The sequence below is a fragment of the Lithobates pipiens genome, unplaced genomic scaffold (assembly GCF_037356315.1).
Source record: "Lithobates pipiens isolate NorthernLeopardFrog02 unplaced genomic scaffold, aLitPip1_a1.2 Scaffold_8, whole genome shotgun sequence".
NCBI classification, from domain to species: domain Eukaryota; kingdom Metazoa; phylum Chordata; class Amphibia; order Anura; family Ranidae; genus Lithobates; species Lithobates pipiens.
In genome coordinates, this window is record NW_027507903.1 from 246,714,950 (window position 1) to 246,739,730 (window position 24,781).

The 24,781-nt window shown below is 41.4% G+C and overlaps 1 protein-coding gene across 1 annotated transcript in view; it reads right to left on the bottom strand.

Annotated features, from left to right (window-relative positions):
• Positions 1-20,504: 20,504 nt before the first annotated feature.
• CAND1 (cullin associated and neddylation dissociated 1) overlaps positions 20,505-24,781 on the bottom strand; it is a 58,057-nt gene continuing 53,780 nt past the window's right edge. Inside the window, exons 12-15 of the mRNA XM_077469480.1 lie at positions 24,277-24,446; positions 24,041-24,205; positions 23,759-23,866; positions 20,505-21,239 (exon numbers count right to left, since the gene is read on the bottom strand). Coding sequence (XP_077325606.1) covers positions 21,015-21,239; positions 23,759-23,866; positions 24,041-24,205; positions 24,277-24,446 — 668 coding nt within the window. The 3' untranslated portion in view covers positions 20,505-21,014. The remainder of the gene's footprint in view (positions 21,240-23,758; positions 23,867-24,040; positions 24,206-24,276; positions 24,447-24,781) is intronic.

A 24,781-nucleotide genomic window follows, 5' to 3' on the forward strand; every position in this document is an offset into this window, starting at 1 on the left:
CTATGTACATAAAAGACATAAAATGCACTACTTATTGTATAATTTGTAACTGTTATACCAGAAGGCCTTCTGCCAGGCACCTGGTCTGTTTTTTGTTTTTTACTTTTCTGTTTAACCACTTGCTTACTGGGCACTTAAACCCCCCTCAGTCCCAGACCAATTTTCAGCTTTCAGCGCTGATGCACTTTGAATGACAATTGCGCGGGCATACAACACTGTACCCAAATGAAATTTTTATCATTTTTTTCCCACAAATAGAGCTTTCTTTTGGTGGTATTTAATTACAGCTCAGAGTTTTATTTTTTGCTAAACAAACAAAAAAAGATGCAAAAAAAAAAAAAAAATCATGTTTAATAGTTTGTTATAAAATTTTGCAAACGGGTCATTTTTCTCCTTCATTGAAGTGCGCTGATGAGGCGGCACTGATAGGCTGCACTGGTGGGCACTGATGGGCTGCATTGGTGGGCACTGATAGGCTGCATTGGTGGGCACTGATAGGCTGCACTGGTGGGCACTGATAGGCATAGTTAAGGAGGCACTAATAGGCACAGATAAGGCGGCACTGATGGGCAAAGATGGGCACAGATAAGGTGGCATTGATGGGTGGCACGGATGGGCACTGATAGGTACCACTGATAGATGGGACTGATGGGCACTGATAGGTGGCACTGATAGGTGGCTCTGATAGGTGGCACTGCTGGGCACTGGTAGATGACATTGATGGGCACGGATATGTGGCACTGGGGTGCAGCACCTTTGTTGAGGCAGATTGTGGGCACTGCTGGGTGGCACTGTGGGCACTGCTGGGTGGCACTGCTGGGTGGCACTGCTGGGTGGCACTATGGGCACTGCTGGGTGGCACTGACGGGGCATTGGCTGACAGCTGATCACGTGATAAGGGGTCGGGATCGACCCCTTGCACGGATCAGTGATCAGGCGAGTCTCGTAGACTCGCCGATCACAGAGCGCGCCGCGCGCGCCCCTCAGGGGGCGCGCAGGGCGCTCGTGCACGGGACTACGTCTATTGATGTTGTCCCGGAAAAGGAGATCCACGCTGTAGCCGTCATTTGGCTATAGCGCGGATCTCAAGTGGTTAAACATGTGTTGAAAACAATAAAAACATATTGAACCTAAGTGGCCACATGTCTTGTTAAACTACTTTCTGTGAAAAAGTTTTATCCCTATTGTGGGGTCACCAGTACAGTATTTATAAATTGAAATTATATCCCTTCTCAAGCGTCTCTTCTCCAGAGAGAAAAAGTTCAGTGCTTGCAACCTTTCCTCATAACTAATATCCTCCAGACCCTGTATTAGCTTAGTTGCACTTCTTTGTACTCGCTCCATTTCCAGTACAGAACTGGACAGCATACTCCAGAGCCTTGCAGAGCAGGAGAATTATTGTTTCATCTCTGGAGTTGATTCCTTTTTAACCCATGCCAATATTCTGTTTGCTTTGTTAGCATGCCATTGCTGTGCCTATCATCTACTAGGACCCCCAGGTCCTTTTCCATCCTAGATTCCCCCAGAGGTCCCCCCCCCCCCCGTGTATAGATTGCATTCATATTTTTGCCACCCAAATGCATTTTTTTACATTTTTTTCTACATTAAACCTCATTTGCCATGTAGTTGCCCACCCCATTAATTTGTTCTGATCTTTTTGAAAGGTTTCTACATCCTACGGAGAAGTTATTGCCCTGCTTAGCTTAGTATCATGCGCAAATACAGAGATTGAACTATTTACCCCGTCCTCCAGGTCGTTTATGACCAAAAAAAATAGGATTCGTCCTAGCACAGAACCCTGGGGGACCCCACTACCCACCTCTGACCATTCCGAGTTCTCCCCATTTATCATCACCCTCTGAACTCGCCCTTGTAAGCAGTTTTCAATCCATGTACTCACCCTATGGTCCATTCCAACAGACCTTATTTTGTACAGTAAAGGTTTATGGAGAACTGTGTCAAATGCTTTTGCAAAATCCAGATACACCACGTCTACGGGCCTTCCTTTATCTAGATGGCAACTCACCTCCTCATAGAAGGTTAATAGATTGGTTTGGCAAGAACAATTCTTCATGAATCCATGCTGATTACTGCTAATGATACCATTCTCTTTACTAAAATCTTGTATAACTTGTATATAGTCCCTTATCATCCCCTCAAAGAGCTTGCATACTATTGGTGTTAGGCTAACTGGTCTTTAATTCGCAGGGATGTATTTTGGGCCCTTTTTAAATATTGGTGCTACATTGGCTTTTCTCCAATTACCTGGTGCCATTCCAGTCAGTAGACTGTCAGTAAAAATTAGGAACAATTACTTGACTGAGTTCTCCAAGTACCCTCGGATATGAGCTATCTGGTCCCAGTGATTTATTAATGTTACGTTTCCCGGGAAGCGTAGGGGGGGCGTGACTAGTGCGGAAGCGTGGTAGTTGGGAAGATGGGAGAAGGCTGTGTGTGAGAGTCTGCGGCCGTTCCCATCCCCCTGCTCCGCTATGATCATGCTTCCTAGTATGGCTTACCTCTCGCCCCCTGAGCTCTCTCTCTCTGCAATAGCCGCTCGGCCGCCTGAAGGGATGGTGGAGCGCACCGCAGCGCTTCTGTCCGTCCTTCCTCTATTTCTCCTCTCTCGTGGGGTTGTGGATCGGTGAGTCAGCGGGACGAGGGCACTGGCGGCTGGTGTGTGTGCCTCTGAGCCCCTTGTGAGGAGTGCTCTGTGCCGCTGGCAGGACGGATTGAGAACCCAGCGTGTTTGCGGGAGGTGATTCGGTCCGTGGTGGGTGAGTCGCTCCAGCCTATGTGAGAGATACTGCTGCTGCTCCTCTATACTGCCTCGAGTGGAAGACCTGGTTAACCTGTATCCTTGATGAATCATCTCTCTGGAGTCCGTGAGAAGTGTAGTTTTGCATTACTGTGTATTAACTGTCTGCCTCTTTTGGATCTCTGGAAGGGGAGTTATAGTGCTTGATAGTTAAAGTGCCGGAGTGTATAGACTATATATATATATATTTTTTTATATGGACTGCACTATTGTTCTTATCCATATTCAAGACTCATATGTCCTTATACATTTATTTGGCTTCCCGCTGCTGAGCTAAATTTGGCTTAGAGTTTGGGTGTTGGGGGGTTGTTTGTATAGACCTGAGCAGCGATTTCCATCTACACGCCTAAACGTGTCCATAGGCTATACTCCTCCCTATATAGTAGCTCTTCTGCGTTGTTTCCCAAGTCTTACTCCAATTGGCCCTCATATATCTTTCTCCCCCTTTTTTGTGATTAAAATCAAACCACGCTGATTACCTTCTAGTCCCTAACATCACCAGACATACGGCCCGACCTTCTGCCCTTCCCTCTTTTTTTTTATTTTGCTACAGACGGGGGCGGACCACTGGGAGAAGATAGAGTATATTGAAGGCTGGGTGCATATGCTGGGGATAGGTTGAGAGGAGAGAATTTTGGAGGATCTGGGTATTTTGGCTTAGCGCGAAAGGGAGGCTCAAATATTATTTAAAGGGAGCTCTTTAAGTGGCTATTTAACCATGTCTAGGAAAAGATCTCCGGAAGAGCAGCCATCTTCAGAGGGGTCTCAAATTACCCACTCTGCTAAAGATAAAACTAGCCAAATGGCTCTAGCGGCAGCTGCAAAATTGGAGCAATACGCTCACCCATGCCCAGTCTCACCTTCTAAACCAGGTACTCAGCAAACAACTATACAGAATAAAGACTGTAAAAATTCCTCTGTAGATAGAAAAAGTCAAGGTCACCCCTTGGGCAACCCCCCCCCACTCCATCGGTTGTTAAGTCCGGTGGTAGCAAGGGAATAGGGGGAGGCAAAACTGCAACGGCCACAACAAACATGGATACAATTGTAACACCAGCCAGCATCTCCACACCTATACCTGCTATGCTAGAGGGGGAGCCTACATTAAGAGACATACTTAATGCAATTAAAGAATGTAAAGACTCAATATCTAGCTTTGACAGCCAGTTATGATCTATCAAGGAGGAATTATTATCCATGAGACTGGAATTGAACAGGACCTTATTAAGGACTTCTGATCTTGAGGAACGGGTAGGCGTGATTGAGGATGAGTTGAGCCCTCTAAAGCATGAAGTTGAATCGCTCAAAAGTATAATTAATTCTCAAGGCGTTAAATTAGACGAGATGGAGAACAGGAACTGTAGAAATAATATCAGGGTGATAGGTCTCCCTGAGCATTGTGAGGGCACTAACTTGATTGGATTTCTTGAGGGGTGGTTTCGGAACCTATTTGGGGCTACTGTACTTAGCCCCTTATTTGCAATAGAACGTGCACATCGGGCCCCTGCAAAGGTTCGCCAAACGGGGGACCACCCCAGGCCTATAATGATTAAAATTCTTAATTATCAAGATAAAGTTTCCTTACTACGAGAAGCCAGGGAGAGGGGTGACATTAGGTTTGAGGGAGTCAGGGTCTCTTTATATCCTGACTTCTCGCCTGATCTCCAGAAGCGTAGAGCTGAATTTATTCCAGTCAAGCGTGGCATGATAAAATACAAGATAGACTATGCTCTCCTCTATCCAGCTCGCCTGAGGGTTATAGCACTTGGCAGGACTTTTTTCTTCAATACACCGAAGGAGGCAGCCCAATGGCTGGAAGAAAACAAAAAATAGTTATAAATCTATATAGATTGGGCTGGCTTGTCGATGTAAAAATTAGATTGTTTATAATTTATATTTTATAATCTGTTTATAATATGTTTATAACTTGTTATGAGGGGGGTGAGAAGGGGGTATGATATATTAACAATTTGCACGTTTATTCTACGTATAAAAGGATTAGGGGGGGGATGAACGGTGAAGGATTGGGATAAAAGGAATGCAAGTAGGTGTGTGTGGAGGGGGGCAGTTGTGCTCCCAGTTTTTGGTTTGTTTTTTGAGTGCAGTGTTAATTAGGAATGATGGAAGCAAGTGTTGGGTGGGTGGTAAGAAGGTCACGGGCGTACCCCTAGGGGGAAGCCCTGTGGGGCAAGGCGGGAGGGATAGGGGGGGCTGGATTTAGCGATAGAAGGTGGGAGGGTTAGGGTGGGAAGGGTGGGAAATGATAAACCAACACATACACACAAGTACGAGGATCTACTGTATAGGAGGGATATATCACACTTTGGGGGGTGGGGGGGTAAGAACCAGAATCACCTTAAACCACGTAAGTGGGAACGGCACGTTTTGCAACTTTAAGGAAAAGGGTTGTTTTTCTATTTGTTCCCTTTTTTTTCTCTCTTCTTTTTTTTTTTTTTTTTTATATTTTTTTCCTTTTTTCTATTATTATTTTTTTTTTTTGGGTTTTAAATTGGCCCGCTATATAGGCTGATAAGATGAAATGCCGGTAAAAAGAATTAGTGTAATGTCATGGAATGTCCGGGGTTTGGGAGATCCGACCAAGAGGGCGGTGGTATTATCAGCATTGGAGGGCGTAGGGCCCGGATTGCTCTGTCTGCAGGAGACTCATCTGACTGCTGAGACGGTTCCGCTCCTTCGTGGCCGGAAATTCCAAATTCAATTCCATTCGGTATTTTCTTCATATGCAAGAGGGGTGAGCATTCTGATTGATAGGGAGGTTCTGTTTTCTTGTTATAATAGTCGCATAGACACAAAGGGTCGCTATATTTTTTTATATTGCTGTATTGAAAATAATCCATACGTGATAGCAAATATATATGTCCCACCTCCATTTAAGTTGGAGATTCTGCATGAGTTAATATTATTTACAATAGATAAACCTGATATCCCCGTAATAGCAGTGGGGGATTTTAATGAAGTTCTGGACAAGTCCTTAGATAGATTTCCAACGGTAATTCCAACAACCGCGGGGAACGAGACGAGATTATCTCGCTTTTTGCATGAAGTGGGGTTATGTGACTCGTGGCGCACCCGGCATCCGTTGGAGCAACAATATTCTTGTTTTTCAATGTCCTTTTTTACTCTATCCAGACTTGATATGGCCCTGGTAAATAGCCAAGCCTTGGCCTTAGTGGAGACAGTACAATATGGCCCAAGGGGGATATCAGACCATTCCCCTTTAACATTGACACTTACAGTGGTGTGAAAAAGTGTTTGCCCCCTTCCTCATTTCCTGTTCCTTTGCATGTTTGTCACACTTAAGTGTTTCGGAACATCAAACCAATTTAAACAATAGTCAAGGACAACACAAGTAAACACAAAATGCAATTTGTAAATGAAGGTGTTTATTATTAAAGGTGAAAAAAAATCCAAACCATCATGGCCCTGTGTGAAAAAGTGATTGCCCCCTAAACCTAATAACTGGTTGGGCCACCCTTAGCAGCAACAACTGCAACCAAGCGTTTGCGATAACGTGCAATGAGGCTTTTACAGCGTCCTGGAGGAATTTTGGCCCACTCATCTTTGCAGAATTGTCCTAATTCAGTTACATTAGAGGGTTTTCGAGCATGAACGGCCTTTTTAAGGTCATACCACAACATCTCAATAGGATTCAGGTCAGGACTTTGGCTAGGCCACTCCAAAGTCTTCATTTTGTTTTTCTTCAGACATTCGGTGGTGGACTTGCTGGTGTGTTTAGGATCATTGTCCTGCTGCAGAACCCAAGTTCGTTTCAGCTTGAGTACACGAACAGATGGTCGGACATTCTCCTTCAGGATCTCTTGGTAGACAGCAGAATTCATAGTTCCTTTTATCACGGCATGTCTTCCAGGTCCTGAAGCAGCAAAACAGCCCCAGACCATCACACTACCACCACCATATTTTACTGTTGGTATAATGTTCTTTTTATGAAATGCAGTGTTCCTTCTACGCCAGATATACTTGGACACACACCTTCCAAAGAGTTCCACTTTTGTCTCATCGGTCCACAGAATGTTGTCCCAAAAGTCTTGGGGATCATCAAGATGTGTTGTGGAGAAATTGAGACGAGCTTTGATGTTCTTTTTGCTTAGCAGTGGTTTTCTCCTTGGAACTCTGCCATGCAGGCCATTTTTGCCCAGTCTTTTCCTGATGGTGGAGGCATGAACGCTGACCTTAACTGAGGCAAGTGAGGCCTGCAGTTCCTTGGACGTTGTTGTGGGGTCTTTTGTGACCTCTTGGATGAGTCGTCGCTCCGCTCTTGGGGTAATTTTGGGCGGCCGGCCACTCCTGGGAAGGTTCACCACTGTTCCATGTCTTCGCCATTTGTGGATAATGGCTCTCACTGTGGTTCGCTGGATTCCCAAAGCTTTGGAAATGGCTTTATAACCCTTTCCAGACTGATAGATCTCAATTACTTTCTTTCTCAATTGTTCCTGAATTTCTTTGGGTCTCGGCATGATGTGTAGCTTTTAAGGATCTTCTGGTGGACCTTACTGTGTCAAGCAGCTCCTATTTAAGTGATGCCTTCATTGTGAACAGGTGTGGCAATAATCAGGCCTGGGTGTGGCTAGAGAAATTGAACTCAGGTGTGGACAACCACAGTTATAGTATGTTTTAACAAGGGGGGCAATCACTTTTTCACACAGGGCCATGATGGTTTGGATTTTTTTTCACCTTTAATAATAAACACCTTCATTTACAAATTGCATTTTGTGTTTACTTGTGTTGTCCTTGACTATTGTTTAAATTGGTTTGATGTTCTGAAACACTTAAGTGTGACAAACATGCAAAGGAACAGGAAATGAGGAAGGGGGCAAACACTTTTTCACACCACTGTATAGTGGGGAAAAAGCAGTATATGGGGCAATGGAAAATCGACCCTGTGTGGTTGGAGATTCTAGATGATCCAGAGCGATTAATACTTGAATTAAAACACTTTATTCATATTAATGCAGGTACTGCATCGGTGGGAGCGGTTTGGGATTCATTAAAAGCTTTTTTAAGGGGACTCTTTATCCAGAAAATTGCTAGATATAAAGCTGAGATGAAGAATCGGGAGGAGGAGGCTAGGAAGGTTGTGCAAGGGGCAGAACAGCAGTACATTATTAATCCAACTCCATTCACTCAGAAGATATGGCTAGAAAAGCAGCACGAGTATAAAATGACTATTAGGAGAAAGATAGAGAACAGACGTATATTACAGAGACAAGTGAACTTTGGGGAAGGAGAAAAAGTGGGCCGTTTATTGTCTTTATTGGTTAAAACAAATACTGCCCCTTCAATGGTACTAGCGGTTAGGACTTCACAGGGGGAGATCATTTCTGAACCCACTATTATTAAAAATATATTTCACCAATACTATTGCTCGTTATATAAATCTCAGAGGGGGGGAGCGGGGGGAATGATTGCTGCTTTTATGGGAAATGTAAGCACACCAACTCTATCAGTAGAAGATTCTATGACAATGGAGGCTCCAATAACTATCGATGAACTTCGTAAAGCCGTGGCGGAGATGCCCAACTTAAAATCACCAGGACCAGATGGGATACCCATCTAGGTTTATAAGAAATATGGCGAGGTTCTGTTGCCAGAATTGCTGGAGGTATTAACTCAGTCTCTGGCAGTGGGGACGTTGCCTTCCTCAATGTTGGAAGCTACCATAGTGGTTGTCCCCAAGGAGGGGAAAGACCCCATGGATCCTGCTTCATATCGTCCAATTTCGCTCTTATGTGCTGATGTAAAGATCCTAGCAAAAATACTGGCAACACGCTTAAAAAAGTGTATCCATAAGCTCATCCACCCTGACCAGTCGGGATTTATCCCGAACAGGTCTACCAGCATTAATATACGTAGAGCCCATTTGAATATCCAGATCCCGGTAGACAATGGAGGCTCCAGGGCTATATTAGCCCTGGATGCAGCCAAGGCCTTCGATTGCCTTGAGTGGGAATATTTGTTTGAGGCCCTCGTTAGATTTGGATTTGGGCCTACCTTTATCAAATGGACAAAGATGCTCTATACCAATCCAAGCGCAAAAATAAAAATTAATAATGAATACTCTGATGCGCTCGAATTGGAGCGAGGTACGAGGCAGGGATGTCCCCTTTCCCCTTTGCTTTTCGTCTTGGCGATGGAGCCACTGGCCATTGCTATTAGGGCTAACCCGGATATTCAGGGATTTAAGAGAGGTCAGTTGGAGGAAAAGATCGCATTATTTGCCGATGATATTTTGCTCGTTTTAGGCGAGGCGCAGACCTCACTAGAAGTGGCTATGAGAATAATTAGGGAATTCGGCCAAATTTCTGGATTGACTATCAACTGGGACAAATCGGCACTACTTCCGATAGATATCCGGGTCACTGATGTACTACGAGATACCCTTAATTTGAAGGTGGTGGAGAAATTTAAGTATTTGGGGGTTTGGATGGCAATGGATGTAAAGGGGTATCTGGAAGATAATTTAGTCCCTCTCCTGCTGAAGCTCAAATGTAAGGCGGATATTTGGAGCCGCCTCCCCTTATCGATGGCGGGACGTTGTAATTTGGTTAAGATGGTGTGGCTCCCCCAAATTTTAGATCTTCTCCATAACTCGCCGATATGGATTGGTTCGAGGTGGTTTAAGAAAATAGAATCTCTGTTTAGAGATTTTATATGGAGAAAGGGGCCGCCGAGGATCAGTCTACGGTTGTTATAGCTACCGTTGGAGAAGGGGGGATGGCGGTTCCATGTCCTAGACTTTATTATTTGGCGGCACAGCTGCATCATCTAGCAGGAGTAGAAATATCAAGCGAGGCTACACCTCGCCACAGCCTGCTAATGTTAGGAAGCCCACATAATACACTCATCGAGGCCCTTGAGGCTAACTCGTTCGGTACAAACTGTCCAACGATTAACCAGATTGTTAAACTCTGGAAAACAGTCAAGGTTATACTAGGATACCAAGGGGTATCTGTATTGGCTCCGTTATGGAATAATAGAAATTTGGCCGAATTAGCTAAAGTTGAAAGATGCAGAGAATGGGAGAACCAAGGTATAAATCAACTAATGCAAATATTCCAGGGCTCAGATATTAAATCATTCAACAGTTTAAAATCTGAGTTCTTGCTGTCGAACCGTTCGTTTTATAAATATCTTCAGGTCAGGCATGCAGTCCAATCACAATTTGGACCTCAAAAGGTTCAGTGGATTCAGATGCCTGTGATATCACAAATTATGTCTCAGGATAGGCTTAAGGGACTGATTTCCTATATGTATGTTAATTGAGGGGATAAAACGTTAGGTCATGAAGCCTTGCTTAAAAGTAGGAAAAGCTGGGAGAATGACGTGGGTCCACTGTCCAATTCTGACTGGGACCGGATAATCGATTATGGAACTAAAGTTTCAATTTCCCCCTCTCAGAAAGCTTCCCACCTTTTCTTTTTTTCTAGGGTATACTATACCCCTAAGAAAATGTTCAAATTAGGCTGGAGAAATAACGATCATTGCCCTAGATGCGGCTTGACTGGCGACTTCATCCATATGTTTTGGAGGTGCCCGAAATTATTCAGGTATTGGACGCAGGTTATAATTCAGATTAACAGAATCTTTAATCTAACATTGAAAGCAACGGTCAGGACTTGTCTCCTGTCTATACCAGAGGAATCTATAAACTCCAACGTTATTAAAATACCAGTGATTAGATGTCTCTTCCAAGCAAGGAAGCTAATTGCTCAACAATGGCATTCACATTCGGGCCCGTCAGCTGAAACCTGGCTGGCAACCATAAAAACAACAATTGGCAATGAAAGGGTCTTCTTCATCAAACAGGGTAATAATAAGAAGTTTACGAGTTTATGGGGGTCTAGTCTGTGGAAGTTGGGGATCCTACCCATAGCTAGACGGGCTGCATTAGCTTTTTCCACTGAAAATTGATTCCCCCCATGAGTGTCGGATGTTTCTTTCTCTTTGGTTGTGACTCCTCTATTATCTCATTATTTTAAACCTATTTAGTCCTTCAAGAGTCTCTCTTCCGTTTTATGAAGGGTGGGCCCTTCCTGTTCTTTAGGATTTCTCTGCAGGCCTCTTCACGACTCTGTTAACCATGGAGGTGCTTCCTGTGATATGTCATAAAGATAAACAGTGCAATTTTGGTTACTGAAGCCCCCTGATTCCCTTGTGAAGACTGAGAAGAATAAATTCAATACCTTCACCATCTCCCCATCCTTTCTAATCGGATTTCCTACATCGTTATTTATGGAGCCAATATGGTCTGTCCTCCTTTTTTTACTGTTTACATACTTAAAGAATTTCTTGGGATTTTTTTTGCTCTCCTCTGCTATGTGTCTTTCATGTTCTATCTTAGCCACCCTAATTGCACCCTTACATTTCTTGTTACATTCTTTATAAAGTCTGAATGCTGATGACGATCCCTCAACCTTGTATTTTTTGAAGGCCTTCTCCTTTGCTTTTATAAGCAATTTTACATTGGAGTTAAGCCATCCAGGACTTTTGTTCGCTCTTTTAAATGTATTACCCAATGGGATGCATTGGCTAATGCCCTTATTTAATATCCTCTTAAAGCAAACCCATCTCCCCTCTGTGTTCTTTGTTCCTAAGATTGTATCTCAATTCATGCCTTCTAATAAGGTTCATAGTTTAGGGAGGTTGGCTCTTTTGAAATTCAGTGTCTTTGTATTCCCCTTATGTTTCCTATTTGTGTGATTTATAGAGAGTCAATTGACCTGTGATCGTTTCCTAAATTGCCACATATTTCCACATCCGTGATGAGGTCTGTTTTGTTGGTAATCAGTAGATCCAGTAACACTTTATTTCTAGTTGGTGTGTCTACCATCTGAACCATGAAGGTGTCCTGCACGACATTTAGGAACTGGCGAGCCTAAGACGAATGTGTGATTCCCTCCGCCCAGTCTATGTCTAGATAATTAAAATCCCCCATCATAACACTTCCCATCCGTGCAACTAATAAGAACAAAATAATAACAAATAACAATAAAAACTAAAGAAACCACAGGTCCCAGCAGGGAGCAAGGTCCTTCTCCTAGACTAGGCAGAAAAAAAACTGAGCTGCCTGTAGCAGAGTGGGGGGTTACTACCCCAGCGAGTGCTGTGGCCGTCAATGAACGAAAGAGAAAAGGTGAATGTCCTAAATCAGAGCCCAGACTTAAACCCCATTGAAAATCAATTTGAGGACTGCAGTCCACAAACTGTAACCATCAAGTTTGATTAAATATTTTTTTTAAACATTTTAGTAAACATAGCTGGATAAAACAAAAAAAATGTGTCTTCATTTCAGGCTGCACAACAACAAAATGTGATTATTCTAAAAGGGAGGTAACTGTTTTCTATACCCACTGTATAAAGGGATTGAGGAAATGAACAAACATTGCTTGCTATTAAAAAGTCTGCTTTAAGGCACCCTTCAGCTCCATTTTGAGGATGTTCAGTGGAATTCATGCTGGCTGTCACTTTAAAGATAATTTAGGAAGCGGTAACAAACCACTGCAAGGAAAAAAAAAAAAAAAAAAAAAAAAAAAAAAAAAAAAAAACAACTTTCCCCTGCAAAATAATAGAATAATGTGCTAGAAGGCATCACATATTAGCAAATTATTAAATACTTACCATACCCACATGCCGACCAGGCCATAGCCGAAAGACTGCTGCATTGCGGTCGGCTTATTCTGGGAGGGCGTCCATGGATGTCCTCCCAGAATCTTGCTCCCGCACGCCCCCTTTGGGCGTGCACCTGATAGCGGCCGTTTACCACGTGATTGTTCCGTCAAATGACGGAGCGGTCACTTGTAAACAAATCTGTGTCATTGCCAGTTCATCTCTCCCCTCTCTGTACTGATCGGTACAGTGTGAGCGGAGAGGGGAGCTGCAGCACTGTGGAGTGGATGTGTAATGTCCACAGCGCTTATCTGTGCCCATTCCTGCACTAATCCATCTATCTCAGCAATATTCATCAATACACATCCATCCCAGCAATACTCATCCATCCATCCTCAACCATCCCATCCATACTCAGCCAACTCACCCACACTCAGCCAAAACCACCCAGCTATACTCAGCCATCCACATTCATGGCTCAACCATGCTTAGCCATCCCCATCCATGGCTCATCCATGTCACTACAGTGCCTCAAAGTGTAATAGATAGTCAAATTAGATTTGAAATTTATGCCCCTACAACACCTGATGGTGTTCCCTGCATTTTGGACCTTGTATGTGGCCAGGCTGTGTAAAAGTCTCACATGTGGTATTGTTATAATCGGGAGGAGTAGGAGAATCTATTTTAGGGTATAATTTTTCCATGTAAAGCCTGTGTGTTAGAAATATTGTAAAAATTGACAATTTTGTGTAAAAAAAAAAAAAAAAAAGTGTTTTTATTTCCCCCAGAAAAACGAGTTTCCTTGTCAAAAGGACCAAAGGAACATGTCATATCGGCTCAAAAGGCTGTTTCTGTAATGCAGACAGAACTAAATTCAAGTCCCAAGGGTTTAGGGCTGCTTTAAACGGGAGGATTAGGCCACGTTACCCCCTGTATAAAGCTTCAGATCAGAAACTGCAAAGTCAGCGGACATTGAAACAACACTAAGGCCAAGACCCGGCCCTTGATAGTACTCAAGGCCAGCTTCATCTCTAGCCCCATTTGCAAAAAGGCAAGAATTCTACCTATGACATACTTCCTAGGATGCCAACCACTGGATTCACACCAAAAGATCTCTGAAGTTTTCTAGCAACGCTGTACTTTCCCCAATTGCGTTGGAGCGATTGATGAAAAACATATTAGGATCATGAAGCCCATAGGCAGCAGAAGCCAATATTTTAACAAGAGATATGTTTCTTTTGTTTTAATGGCAGTGGCTGATGCCAATTATTGCTTCAGTTATATAGATATTGGGTTGTATGGCAGCAGCGCTGACTAGTATTTTTGGACATTCTTCTTTTGGACACATACTGCGTACCAATAGTCTGGACCTTCTGGAAAACAGTCCACTCCCTGGTACAAATGGCCCTCCCCTACCCAGTGTTTTTGTAGGGGATGAGGCCTTTGCTCTGGGTGAGCATTTTCTAGGGCCTTATTTGGGACACAATCTAACTGTACAGAAGAGTGTGTTCAAGTATTGGCTAAAAAGAGCATGTAGAGTTGTCGAATGTGCATTTGGTATTTTAGCAAATAAATTGCAGGACCTGCAAGTCCCATCGTCTTGAACATGCGACATGCAGTCTGTGCTGTTAAAGCTGCCTGTGCCTTGCATAGCTTTGTAAGGCAGCGGGATGGATTAGAGTTTGAGAACTCATTACTTCAGAACCTGGAAAGAACTCATTGGACTGATGTTCGTGGAAGCAGACACAATACACATGTCAGGGATCAATTTGCGTCCTACTTTGTCTCCAGCAATACAGGTCCCATGGCAATTTAATCATTTGAAATATTTATTAAAGAGTAGTTACCCTTTATCTATTTGTTAATATACCTATATACTAAGCTGTACTGAATATAAAAAAAAAAAAAAGTATTGCTTTTTTTAAATGTTTATCTTTGTGTACAGAATCCATACAATAGCATCTAGGGGTCAGAGTGTGCCCTAATGTATTTGTGACATGCTGACACCTATCGACTTGAACTAGTGGAAGCTGCAGCATTATCAACTAGCAGCTGAAGACTGGAAAGCTGTGGAGGACTCTCTTGCACCTTCTGCTCAACACTCATGGAGACAGAATGTGTGAGGGAAAGAAGTAGCAAATGTGCCAGATGAGCTGGCAACATAAAGTGATTGTAAAGTATTTTTTTAAATAACAAACGTTTTCTACTTAACTCCTGGGCAGTTGGTTTTGCACAGAGCAGCCCATATCCTTCTCGGGTCTCTTCTATGCTCTGCTCCTGGCCCCTCCCTCCTATGGAATGCCCCCCACACCCAACAGCTTGTGATAGGAGCACCATAATGAGCACATGAACAATGCCTAGGAATAGGAGCATAAATGCAGCTTTTATTTGTGTAAATTACTGTGTCAAAAAAAAAAAAAAAAAAATAACAATCCTAGCACCAGTACGAGTTTATACTCCTATACATTGCTTAGGTGATTATACTTGTATACTTCCGAACAAGGAGGCAATAGACATGCCATTCCAGTACATCATGCACACATACCTACACACATGCAAGATGTGTGTACACATGTGGCCATAGTGAACTGCAAATGCACATACATTGTCTGTTTTCACATATGTATGATCATGTAAGCAATGTATAAGCTTGTACTGTTTTTCTGGTGCCAAGAATCTATTATTTATGTATGGATAATGTACTAAATAACAATCATATCATCTCCCTATGGTCGGTTCGGTGGTTAGTTTAGTTTGTAGGGGTTTATCTCACCTTTATCATCCATCACATGGGCATTTCTGATGTCGGCCCAGTTTGTAAACACTTGGCTGGCAAACTGGTTTCATGCCCTCCTCATGCTCGAAGCTTCTAGCATGGATCTCTGGAATCGTAGAGGCAGGTGTGCTGCTTTACCATTACATTTACCAAAGCTCTCCAGATAACTCTCCAAAACGGGTTAAGAATCGCCAAGGCGCTCGAATAGAGCATTTCTATGGGAACACAAACTCTCCAAAAATGCCCAAATCTGCCCGATAAAAAAAGGTCCAGAACCTGGTTGGGCTTCAGGCAAATTTGAGTGGAGATCTGAACAATCTCCACAGAGAATTCCCCCCCCCTCCTCCCCCACTCAAACATGTTGTAGCTTCAAGCTACAAAACACTCAGGTATGAATGGGGTCTTAAGGTCTGACATACTGTGCTGGACCTTCAGAGCTGCTTGCTGGAACCAAGGGCTACCGCTTGCATGCGCAGGAGTGACATTGTGGCTCCAGCCACTCACAGCGCGAGAGTCTGCGATCAGGGAAGAGGACAAAAGTTATCAGCCCTCTCAGCAGAAAGTGGGTGCCATTGAAAGGGCTTAGTGCTAAGGTATTTTATAATGCAATGCATACAAGCACATTATGCCATTATCTTGCACTGTTGACTGTTCAACACGCTTGCCTAAAGTGACACTGAACAATATCCTTAGTCTCCAAAAGTAATCCATACACATCCACTACTTAAAATTAGTTTTGTTTTTTACTGTCTCCTCTATGAGGTCCCAAAATTTTTTCTTCCATCCCTGTTAGTTGGTTGGCGACAAGCAGTGCACATTAGTGGCAGCTTTACGCACACTACAAATTCCATAGGCCTTGATCTATTGTGGGAACAAGAAAGAGGGTGGTTACATTCCCATTTGCAGTGGTATCATCGAGAATAAATAGTCACCCACTAACAGGAAGTCAGCAGCAAAGGGGGGAAAAAAATAAAATAAAAAAGCTATGTTGAGATTTGGAAATAGCTGAGAGTAATAGAATATAGTCCAATAAATTCATGCGTTTTTTTTTTTAAACCAGTTTAGTGTCATTTGAAGGAGACCATTCATGTAATTAAAATAACCCCAAACTGCTGCTGGGAGCCACCATAGTTAGTCTGGTTGAAAGGGGGGGGGGGGGGGGAAGAGGCACGGGTCAATCCAGTTCAAACAGAAGGGAAAAAAAAAATATATACAATCCTACACCCACAGTTGATCCAGGATGAAGGCAAATAAAAACGCCAATAAAGCATGATCCAATTTGCTACAGCAGGGGTAAAAAAAAAAAAATTCCTTTCTGATCCCCCAAGGGGTGATCAGATGCTCCCTGGATCAACTTTACCTATAAATATTAGTATCGAGTTAGATTTTGAACATCTAGGAAAGAATCCAGGCCTTTCTTAAAACAATCTACTGAGCTGGCCAGAACCATCTCAAGGGAGTCAATTCCACAGCACTTACTGTGAAGAAGCCTTTCCGTATTTGGAGATAAAATCTCTTTTCCTCCAGTGCCCCCCCCCTTGTCCACAGATGATCTTAAAGTGAATAACTCAATACCAGTGGACCACTTGTGTATTTATAGCTTGGATATGATGTCAGCGACCTAAGCAACTCTGCATAGTATTCCCCCAGCAGCTACATAAAAATGTATGTAGGGAAAGAAAGAGCAGCAGATCCAGCACAGAGATCAAGGCGAACAAAAGTTCCAATGTCACACCATGCGCGCAGACAGGCTCTTTATTGTAGGAGAGACATGGAATGTTTCTTCTGCAGTAAAACATAGGTCCCTACCTGCTTGCAGCAATCTCTAGAACGTAAACTGAGCTGCTCATGTGTAGCTTAGATTACATCGTCAGCATAACTATGTGACATCATGCCACATGGGCCAATAAAGGCAGCTGAAGACCAACACCCAGAAGATGCCAGCATGGGACAGTTGAAGGAAAGGCAAGTTTACCTCTGCTTTAATTAGGCATGCCCATAGGAGAAGAGGGCTATGATATGACGGTAGCAACTGAGCTGTGCTAGGGAGGTAATGCACAATGAGTTTGGACTAACCCAGTCTGAGGGCAACAAGGCATGGTGAGCACACGAGAGTGGAAGTGGATCTGGGATAGTGAGTTCATGCAATTCTTACGCACTACTCGAGTGCAGGAAGTTGTACCCAGTTTGCAAATTCTGGCTGCAAAAAAATGCTATTTTCATATGCCCGTGTGCATGACACCGTAAAGGCCAGAAAGCAGCAGAGCATACTGTCAGAATGCACACTCAGCAAGAACAGACCTTATATTCTGAACACACACTGTACTAATATGAGTTACCACCGCATCAGTAGGAATCTTCTCCAGGAACACACAGAAGCCATATTGAAGAAAAAAAAAGAAAAAAAATTTAAAAAACACCTTTCATGACACTCAAATCTGCTGAATTACATTTTGTATGAGCATTCTAAGCTGTAATCAATGAACACATTTTGACACAATGTCCGACAAGTATGTTTTACAGAGAACAAAAAAAAAAAAAAATTCCAATCTTTTTCACTATATCAAAATCTTTTTGCAAAAATGTTACACACGTTTTATACAGCATTCTCGGGATACGTGCGTCATCTAAAGAGATAGCACAGAAGCATCAGTTTGCCTTAGCACCAGCTTTATCTAAACGAGAATTAGGTTAAAAAAAAAAAAAAAAAAAAGTTTGTTGGAGTTAAGGCAGCCATACGTCGATAGATATTCAGCTAATTCAGCAGAGACCGGACAAATTTTGATCAAATTATGGGTAGGCTGGTTAGTCAATCTAGCCATTGATCTCTGTATGATCAGCCTGTGGGGTTTTTCTCCAAATATCAGTGCCACCAGCTATAGCGATTCCCCTATCTGCATTGAATGAGTGACTGAAGGATTTTTTTTCTTCATTTTTAATTCAACCTGCTGGTTGAAAAAAAAAAAAAAATGTATGGGCAGCTTTAACTGGCATAAGTTCTCATTCAGCTCTATGTATACAGTTGTGCAGCTTTTTACAACAGTCTCTGCAAAGATAAGCTCATCTCACTGTGAAAAAAATTAACTGGAATATTTCATATTTAGCTGACTTTTTTTTTTATTTCTGGCCGTAACAGAGAAAAAAAGAAAATATGTACAAAACCACTACACATTCTTTAAGAAAATGGGTACATATACAATGTTATGACCATAAAAATGAACTATAAATAATTTAGCCTGAACCTCTCAAAAAAAAATATTGACCTCTATACAGAAAATGGAAAATCCCTAAAAAAATAAAAAGTTACTTTTCTGTTCTGAATAACAATTGGAAAAAAAAAAAACAGATATACCTTTAATAGAGGGAGAAGTATTATATTTCTTACAGGCTTTATTTTTACAGAATCAACCTTTAAAGTGGTTATGATAAAAACTAGCATTTGACCCAAGTTACAAAATAATGTCAGACCAAATCATTTAAAGTAAAAAAAAAACTAAAAAAATCTGGTAAACTATGATGGTTTAAAAAAAAATATATATATATATGAATAACCAGCAGGATCATTGGGCATGGGCATCTGACAAGTGAGCAGGCTGGGTATTAGAGGCATTACAAAATGGATACACTACTAGGTAGCTTGTTGGAAGCTTAGCACATACTTGCAGAAATCTCAATGCAGCAATCTCAACACAGCATCACTTTGTGTTCCTTCTTTAAAAATGTAGAAAAACGTACTTAGGTCAAACAAACAGACACAAAAAATAAAAATTGTAAGAGAAGATGTGTTTTACTTGTTAATTATTATTTTCTTTGGAAATATCTATAATCATACTCTGCAGGCACAACAAAGGCAAAGCCCACAAAACAGGTTTGTTTCTTTGTTTTGTTTTTTATAAACCCCCAACTCAAAAGTAAAAGGCCCTTATTTTGACATGCACTAAAATTAGCTGTTCAAGAAATTCTGTTTCATTTATTAGGAAGTAGTTAGCTTATTTATCCACTTCCATTATTATAAACTATAATTACATAAATCCCACCGTTTCTTAAATTTATATAAAAAGATTCAAAATGGAATGCGCTGCCAAAATGTACATAACTACAGAGACAACTATGGATCTATGTACATAAGCTCTTTGATTGACTGGGTCATGTAGCAGCAGTCATTTACTTTGAGCATAGTTTATATGGGTCATTTAACTCACTTACTATACAGCAATTATCCTGAGGGGGAAGAACTTCTATTTAGCTAAACAAGCTGGACAAGGCAGATACTGAAACTTGAATCTGACCAACTCTACAGTGCAAAATTAGGTAATCTTGGAGGTGAAAGGACAATGGGCTTTCAGAGGCACTCAGTAGGAGTTTACCATGTTAAAGGAGGAATACCTCAAGTTTGTCTTCAGATCATGCTGTCCCATTTGTGACAGCCTGGAACACACAATTAAAAATACCCTCAGAAAAGTGAAAACTATTATATTTTAAAACACAGGACTGCCAATAAAAAATGGATTTTGTGAATAATAAATAATTTTTCTTAGTGAAGGACACCAATTCTCTGTTTGGTTGGATATCCCACCAGATCAGTTGTGACCTTTGAGGACTAGTGCTATACATGCTTGATAATCGATGTACGTTTTTCTTTTCTTTAGGTCAGGAGCCATTGACTCACATGTTCCTCCAACATTACCTGGTGTTTTCATGTAGGAAAACTGAAAAGCCTTTTTAGGGCAATTAAGGAAACATACCAATGCTTAATTTAGCAAAAACAAAAATACCCATACACCCCAAAACAGCAGTATACCCAAAGGATCTATGTACCTTACACATGGCAAGCCAGATGAGCTCTGGCGAACTTGCAATTCATGAGATTAAAATAGTGTATGAACGGTGCCCACAAGCACAAACCCTAAAGTAGGTAGTGAAAGGTTCACAAGTATTAAAGATATACAAGAAAAGGTTATGAATGTTGTTTTTGGGGGGGAAAAACAACACAGACAGCACAATAAAGACCATACTCTCACATGTTCTAGAAGTATTCATGAAACTGGCTATTTAAATTGCTGAGAGCCTACATTGCACTGTGCTGTGATCACACTGTCGAACAACGTATGTAATGTTTTATAGGACATCAAAATACTTCTAAGTTCTGTAAAAGGATAATCTGCTAGCCCATTTGCAGCTTGTGTAAAATAGCATGCATTATATACTTATTTGTGCACCCATTCATGCAAACTGAATGTAGATTACAGATAGACTGCTATCATATCAGATTTTAAGGGATATTTACTTTCTGGTCATGTCTGGTTTAATGAACATTACAAAGATTTAGATCTGCAAGCCAGAACATTTTATGTAGTGGAATCAAAGGAACAGAAGTTGTACAAAAAGCCATGTGTTCAGCTGCTGGAGAACAAAAAAAAAAAAAAAAAAAAAAAAGAATAAAAATTATATTCATGGTCCGTTTTTAACAGTTTTAATCCTAAACATTACAGAGCAAATGGATGCTGGAAGTTATCTTCAAACATTGTGTTCTAAGCTATAGCCATCTTTAAAATGGTCAAACCAATAATATCTTGGTTATGGACATTTATATTCCTGGAATCAATGCTACAAAAAGCAACAATGGAATTAAGCCAAACCATCTTCTTAAAGTATAAAGAAAGTGGAACATTGTGAAGCTTGAAAATTTAAGATATTTCATTCTCTTTCGTCTCTTGGAACCTGTCAATTTCAGTGCATTTTATGGTTCAATATTATGGTCCCTCCGTAGTACAATTAAGTTGTGTCCATTGATTCCAGGTTAGCGGAGGAAGTATCTTTCTGAATACTTTCAAATATGGCGGCCAGTTCAGGATTTGAGCTGATCTGGGACTGGAATTCACTCATCAACGGGCTTTTTTCTGCTTCAGGAATGGTTAAAAGTGCTGCCACTGCTCTCATGGCTGAGCGTTTTAGTTCATCTTGCTTCTCAAATTCTTGTTTCACAGAGTTTGCCTTTACCTGAAGAAATATAAAATGGTATTAATGTTTAAGTATTACAGACTATATTGCATGTAAATAAGCAGTAGACAGAAGCAAACTGCTCTGTGCCTTATGATCAATGCATGAGGGAAAATTGTCTCAGTACAGTCTGTACTTCTTTTGATCCAACCACACACTGTAATTTTTCAGTTCAGTCTGCGTTAGTTTCGTAAACCAGTCTTCCCTCAGGAACTTTTCTTTGAACAATAAATCAAAATAAAAGATATCCAGCAAGTGTACTTTTAGTGAACGTATACGGTCACCCTGCTCTAGCTAAACTGTACTAGAAGCTCCTCACCCCTGCCCCTTCTAACTAATTATCTTAGAAAGACAGATGTGGCACATTTCTTTCAATGGTGCCTGATTTTGTGCAATAAGCACTCAATCTGTATGCAGCCATCCATTGAGAATGGAGACACCTATAAACAAGTCAGGGAAGTCTTGCAGCACAGATGTGGCTAGCTTTGAAGGGAGTATTAGCTGTATGCTGTGACCAGATGCTGCTTAGCAGATTACAGCTAAGTAAATGAGTAGTGGTTTCTAGTCTAGATTAACTCAGGAGAAAGAAAATGGGAAGAGTGACAAGGTGTACCTTTAATGCAAATACACAGATTAGAACAGGAAAAGCGAAAGATCAAATTCTGATTCAGTTGCGATTAGTAAATCTACCATCAAATTTGGAAAACATTTTAGTTTAACTATCACAATGGTTTTTATTTTCTTCACAGATAAAGTATATTTTCTTGTTTTTATCCATGCGATTAAGGGATCATTCAGATGGTAGACTGATCCTTTGTGCTGAGCTGCATCCAACTCGGTGCCGCAGGCAAGCAGACGATAGAAGTGGATGCAGATGCAGCAGTTGCACAGACAGTCACATGTCATTTTGATATGCGGGCAAGGAGCACACTGCCTACGCTCAATCTGTACACCAGCTCCTGTCTGCATTTAAAATTTTCACATGTGACTGTGTTCATGCAGCTGTTGTGTCTGCATCCACTTCTATAGGCTGTCTGCGTGTAGCTCTGAGGTGAATGCACATGCAGCAAAAATGAACAGAACAGAGGATGGGCCCATCTATAGTGGATAGATGAAGAGGACCAGGGCTCTGAGACTTTATAATCACACTCAAAAAGGAGTGTCGGGTGACAACAGCCGAGCCTGTGTCCAGTCACATTAATTGCTGCTTAATGGGGGAAAAAGCCATCATTTTGAATAAAGCGCATACCAAGTGGAAGGCAGAGCTGAACTAATTCAAAATCTTGTTCTTGCCCGATTTGGCAGAGGTTCGTGGGAATGTGCAAAGTACCTTGATGTTAAAAGGAGACTCCACTCTCTCCAGAAATCTTATGTAATCATATACACAGCCAAGTTAAGGATGGTGGTTTATAGAGAGAGTACTTTGAGACACCCAAAGCCGCAGATGTGTGGCTAGACAAACCAGCAACATCTTCAAGCTCAACAAGTCAAATATTTTGATGTTCCAAGTTGCTGAATTTCTCTGATTTGCTTCAGAATATCATTAAAACGGTAGTGGCCACATCCATATACACCTAGGACCCTTACACTCCAGAAGACCTGGTGGGTGACCCCCCCCCTCCCCCATTTCTGCCCACTACAGTGTCCTAAACTGAATTTATGTTCCGTTTGTTTTCTTACCTCAGGCAGAGTTCTGCCATTTTCATTTCTGCCAAGGAGCAGGTACCTTGCAAAATCGGACTCATTATGTCTAAGTATACCCACTACAGGAAACTGGAACTTACCCATACATATCAAACAAAATAGTAGACACATCTCTAGAGCACTAATGCAGTCTTAAGCTGGATTACACACTAAATTGTCTGTATATTTTTTCCTTTTACCAAAACCATATAATGTGAGGTCAAACCTTAAGAGTTTCAATTTGTATACAATCAGGCAGGCCCTTGCACTACATGGTTTGGTAAATCTAAAGGAAATCAGAAAAAAGTTGTATAGGGTGTATGGGGGTCTAAGGTTGGCCATATATGATACAATTTTCCTTTAGATTTATAAAAGCCATATGATCGGAAGTTAAAACTAAACACTTTCATATTGTATGCAATAAGGCAGGCCCTTGCACTACATAGTTGAAGGTAAATCTAAAAGGAAATTGAATGAGAAAATTCATATATAGCAGCTTAAGATGCCTATATGCTCCCAATGCACACAGCTACTGGGAGCCGACGACAGCCCAATCTTCTGGAGGTCAAGTGGTTAAAGCTCTGTGACTAATCATCAGCATTTTTCCCAGAAGTACCAAGTAGTTCATGGTACTCCCATGGACACATGGAGCAGCAGAGTTAAGGGAAATAAAGTACAAGCAACTGCTGGCACAGGCATTAAAAAGAGCATGCTACTTTAGCCTTATTGTCAATGCTTCTCTTGAAGACTATTAATAATCTGTTGATCACTAGCATGTTTTACAAAAGCGATTTTAGAAATAACACACTAAGGATATAACCATCTATTTTGCATACCTTAGTTGTACAAGTAGCACGTAATGGTTCTACCAGTCTATCCAGCCTTTGCAGTACAGCACTTGGACAGAGTGTGGATAACCTAACCAACATTAAAAATGTCAGCATCTAAAAGAAAAAAAGAAAAATAATTAGCAGCATTAGGGGCAAGGCCACAATGCAATTTGTCCTACTTTTTTTTGGTAATTTGAAATTGATTATATTCAGATACCGTCAAAATAAATAATAGGTTATTCAACTATAATTACCAACATTCTCCTAAAATATCTAAAACACCTTTACCTTTATGTCATAATGATCCTTCAGACCATCTTCAACATGGTTTAAGAACTCAAAGATGTCCAGTCTGTCCAGACAGCTGTCAAGAAGAGTGTACATACACTCAAAGGCTGCTTTTCGGATGTCTAAACCATCATCAACTGTGTGCTTGAAAGGACCCATCTCCACCTAGAATTAAGAAAGTGTAATTAGGAACCGTAATCAGCAGTTATCTGGGAAAACAAATGAACACTACTAACCTCTCTTATTAGCTCCTTTCTAACTTTTGTTTCATTATACAGATGGGGAAGCACAGAATCAAGCAAGTCTCTGATCAGTGATGGCTTGTTGTGAGCAGCAGAATTAAACGTCACAAGGGCTACTCGTCTGACGTTAAGGTCAGGATCTTCCAGTGTTTTCAGGAAGTCACCTGAAATGTATAAACATTTTATAAACACACTATTTTCGCGGTTTAGTTTTTTGCTCTTGATAAAGTTGCAAGTCACAGTGATACTGTTAACCACTTCAATACTGGACACTTTCACCCCCTTTCTGCCCAGGCCAATGTTCAACTTCAAGCTGTTGCACTTTGAATGAAAATTACTCGGTCATGCAGCACGGTACCCAAATAAAATATTTATCCCTTTTTTTAGATAATTACCCTGATTATCTGTGTAAATTGTCCCGTCACAACATGCTGGTTACCAGCTCTCCTCATGCTGTTACAACATGCCAATTACCAGCTCTCCTCGTGCCGTTTACATG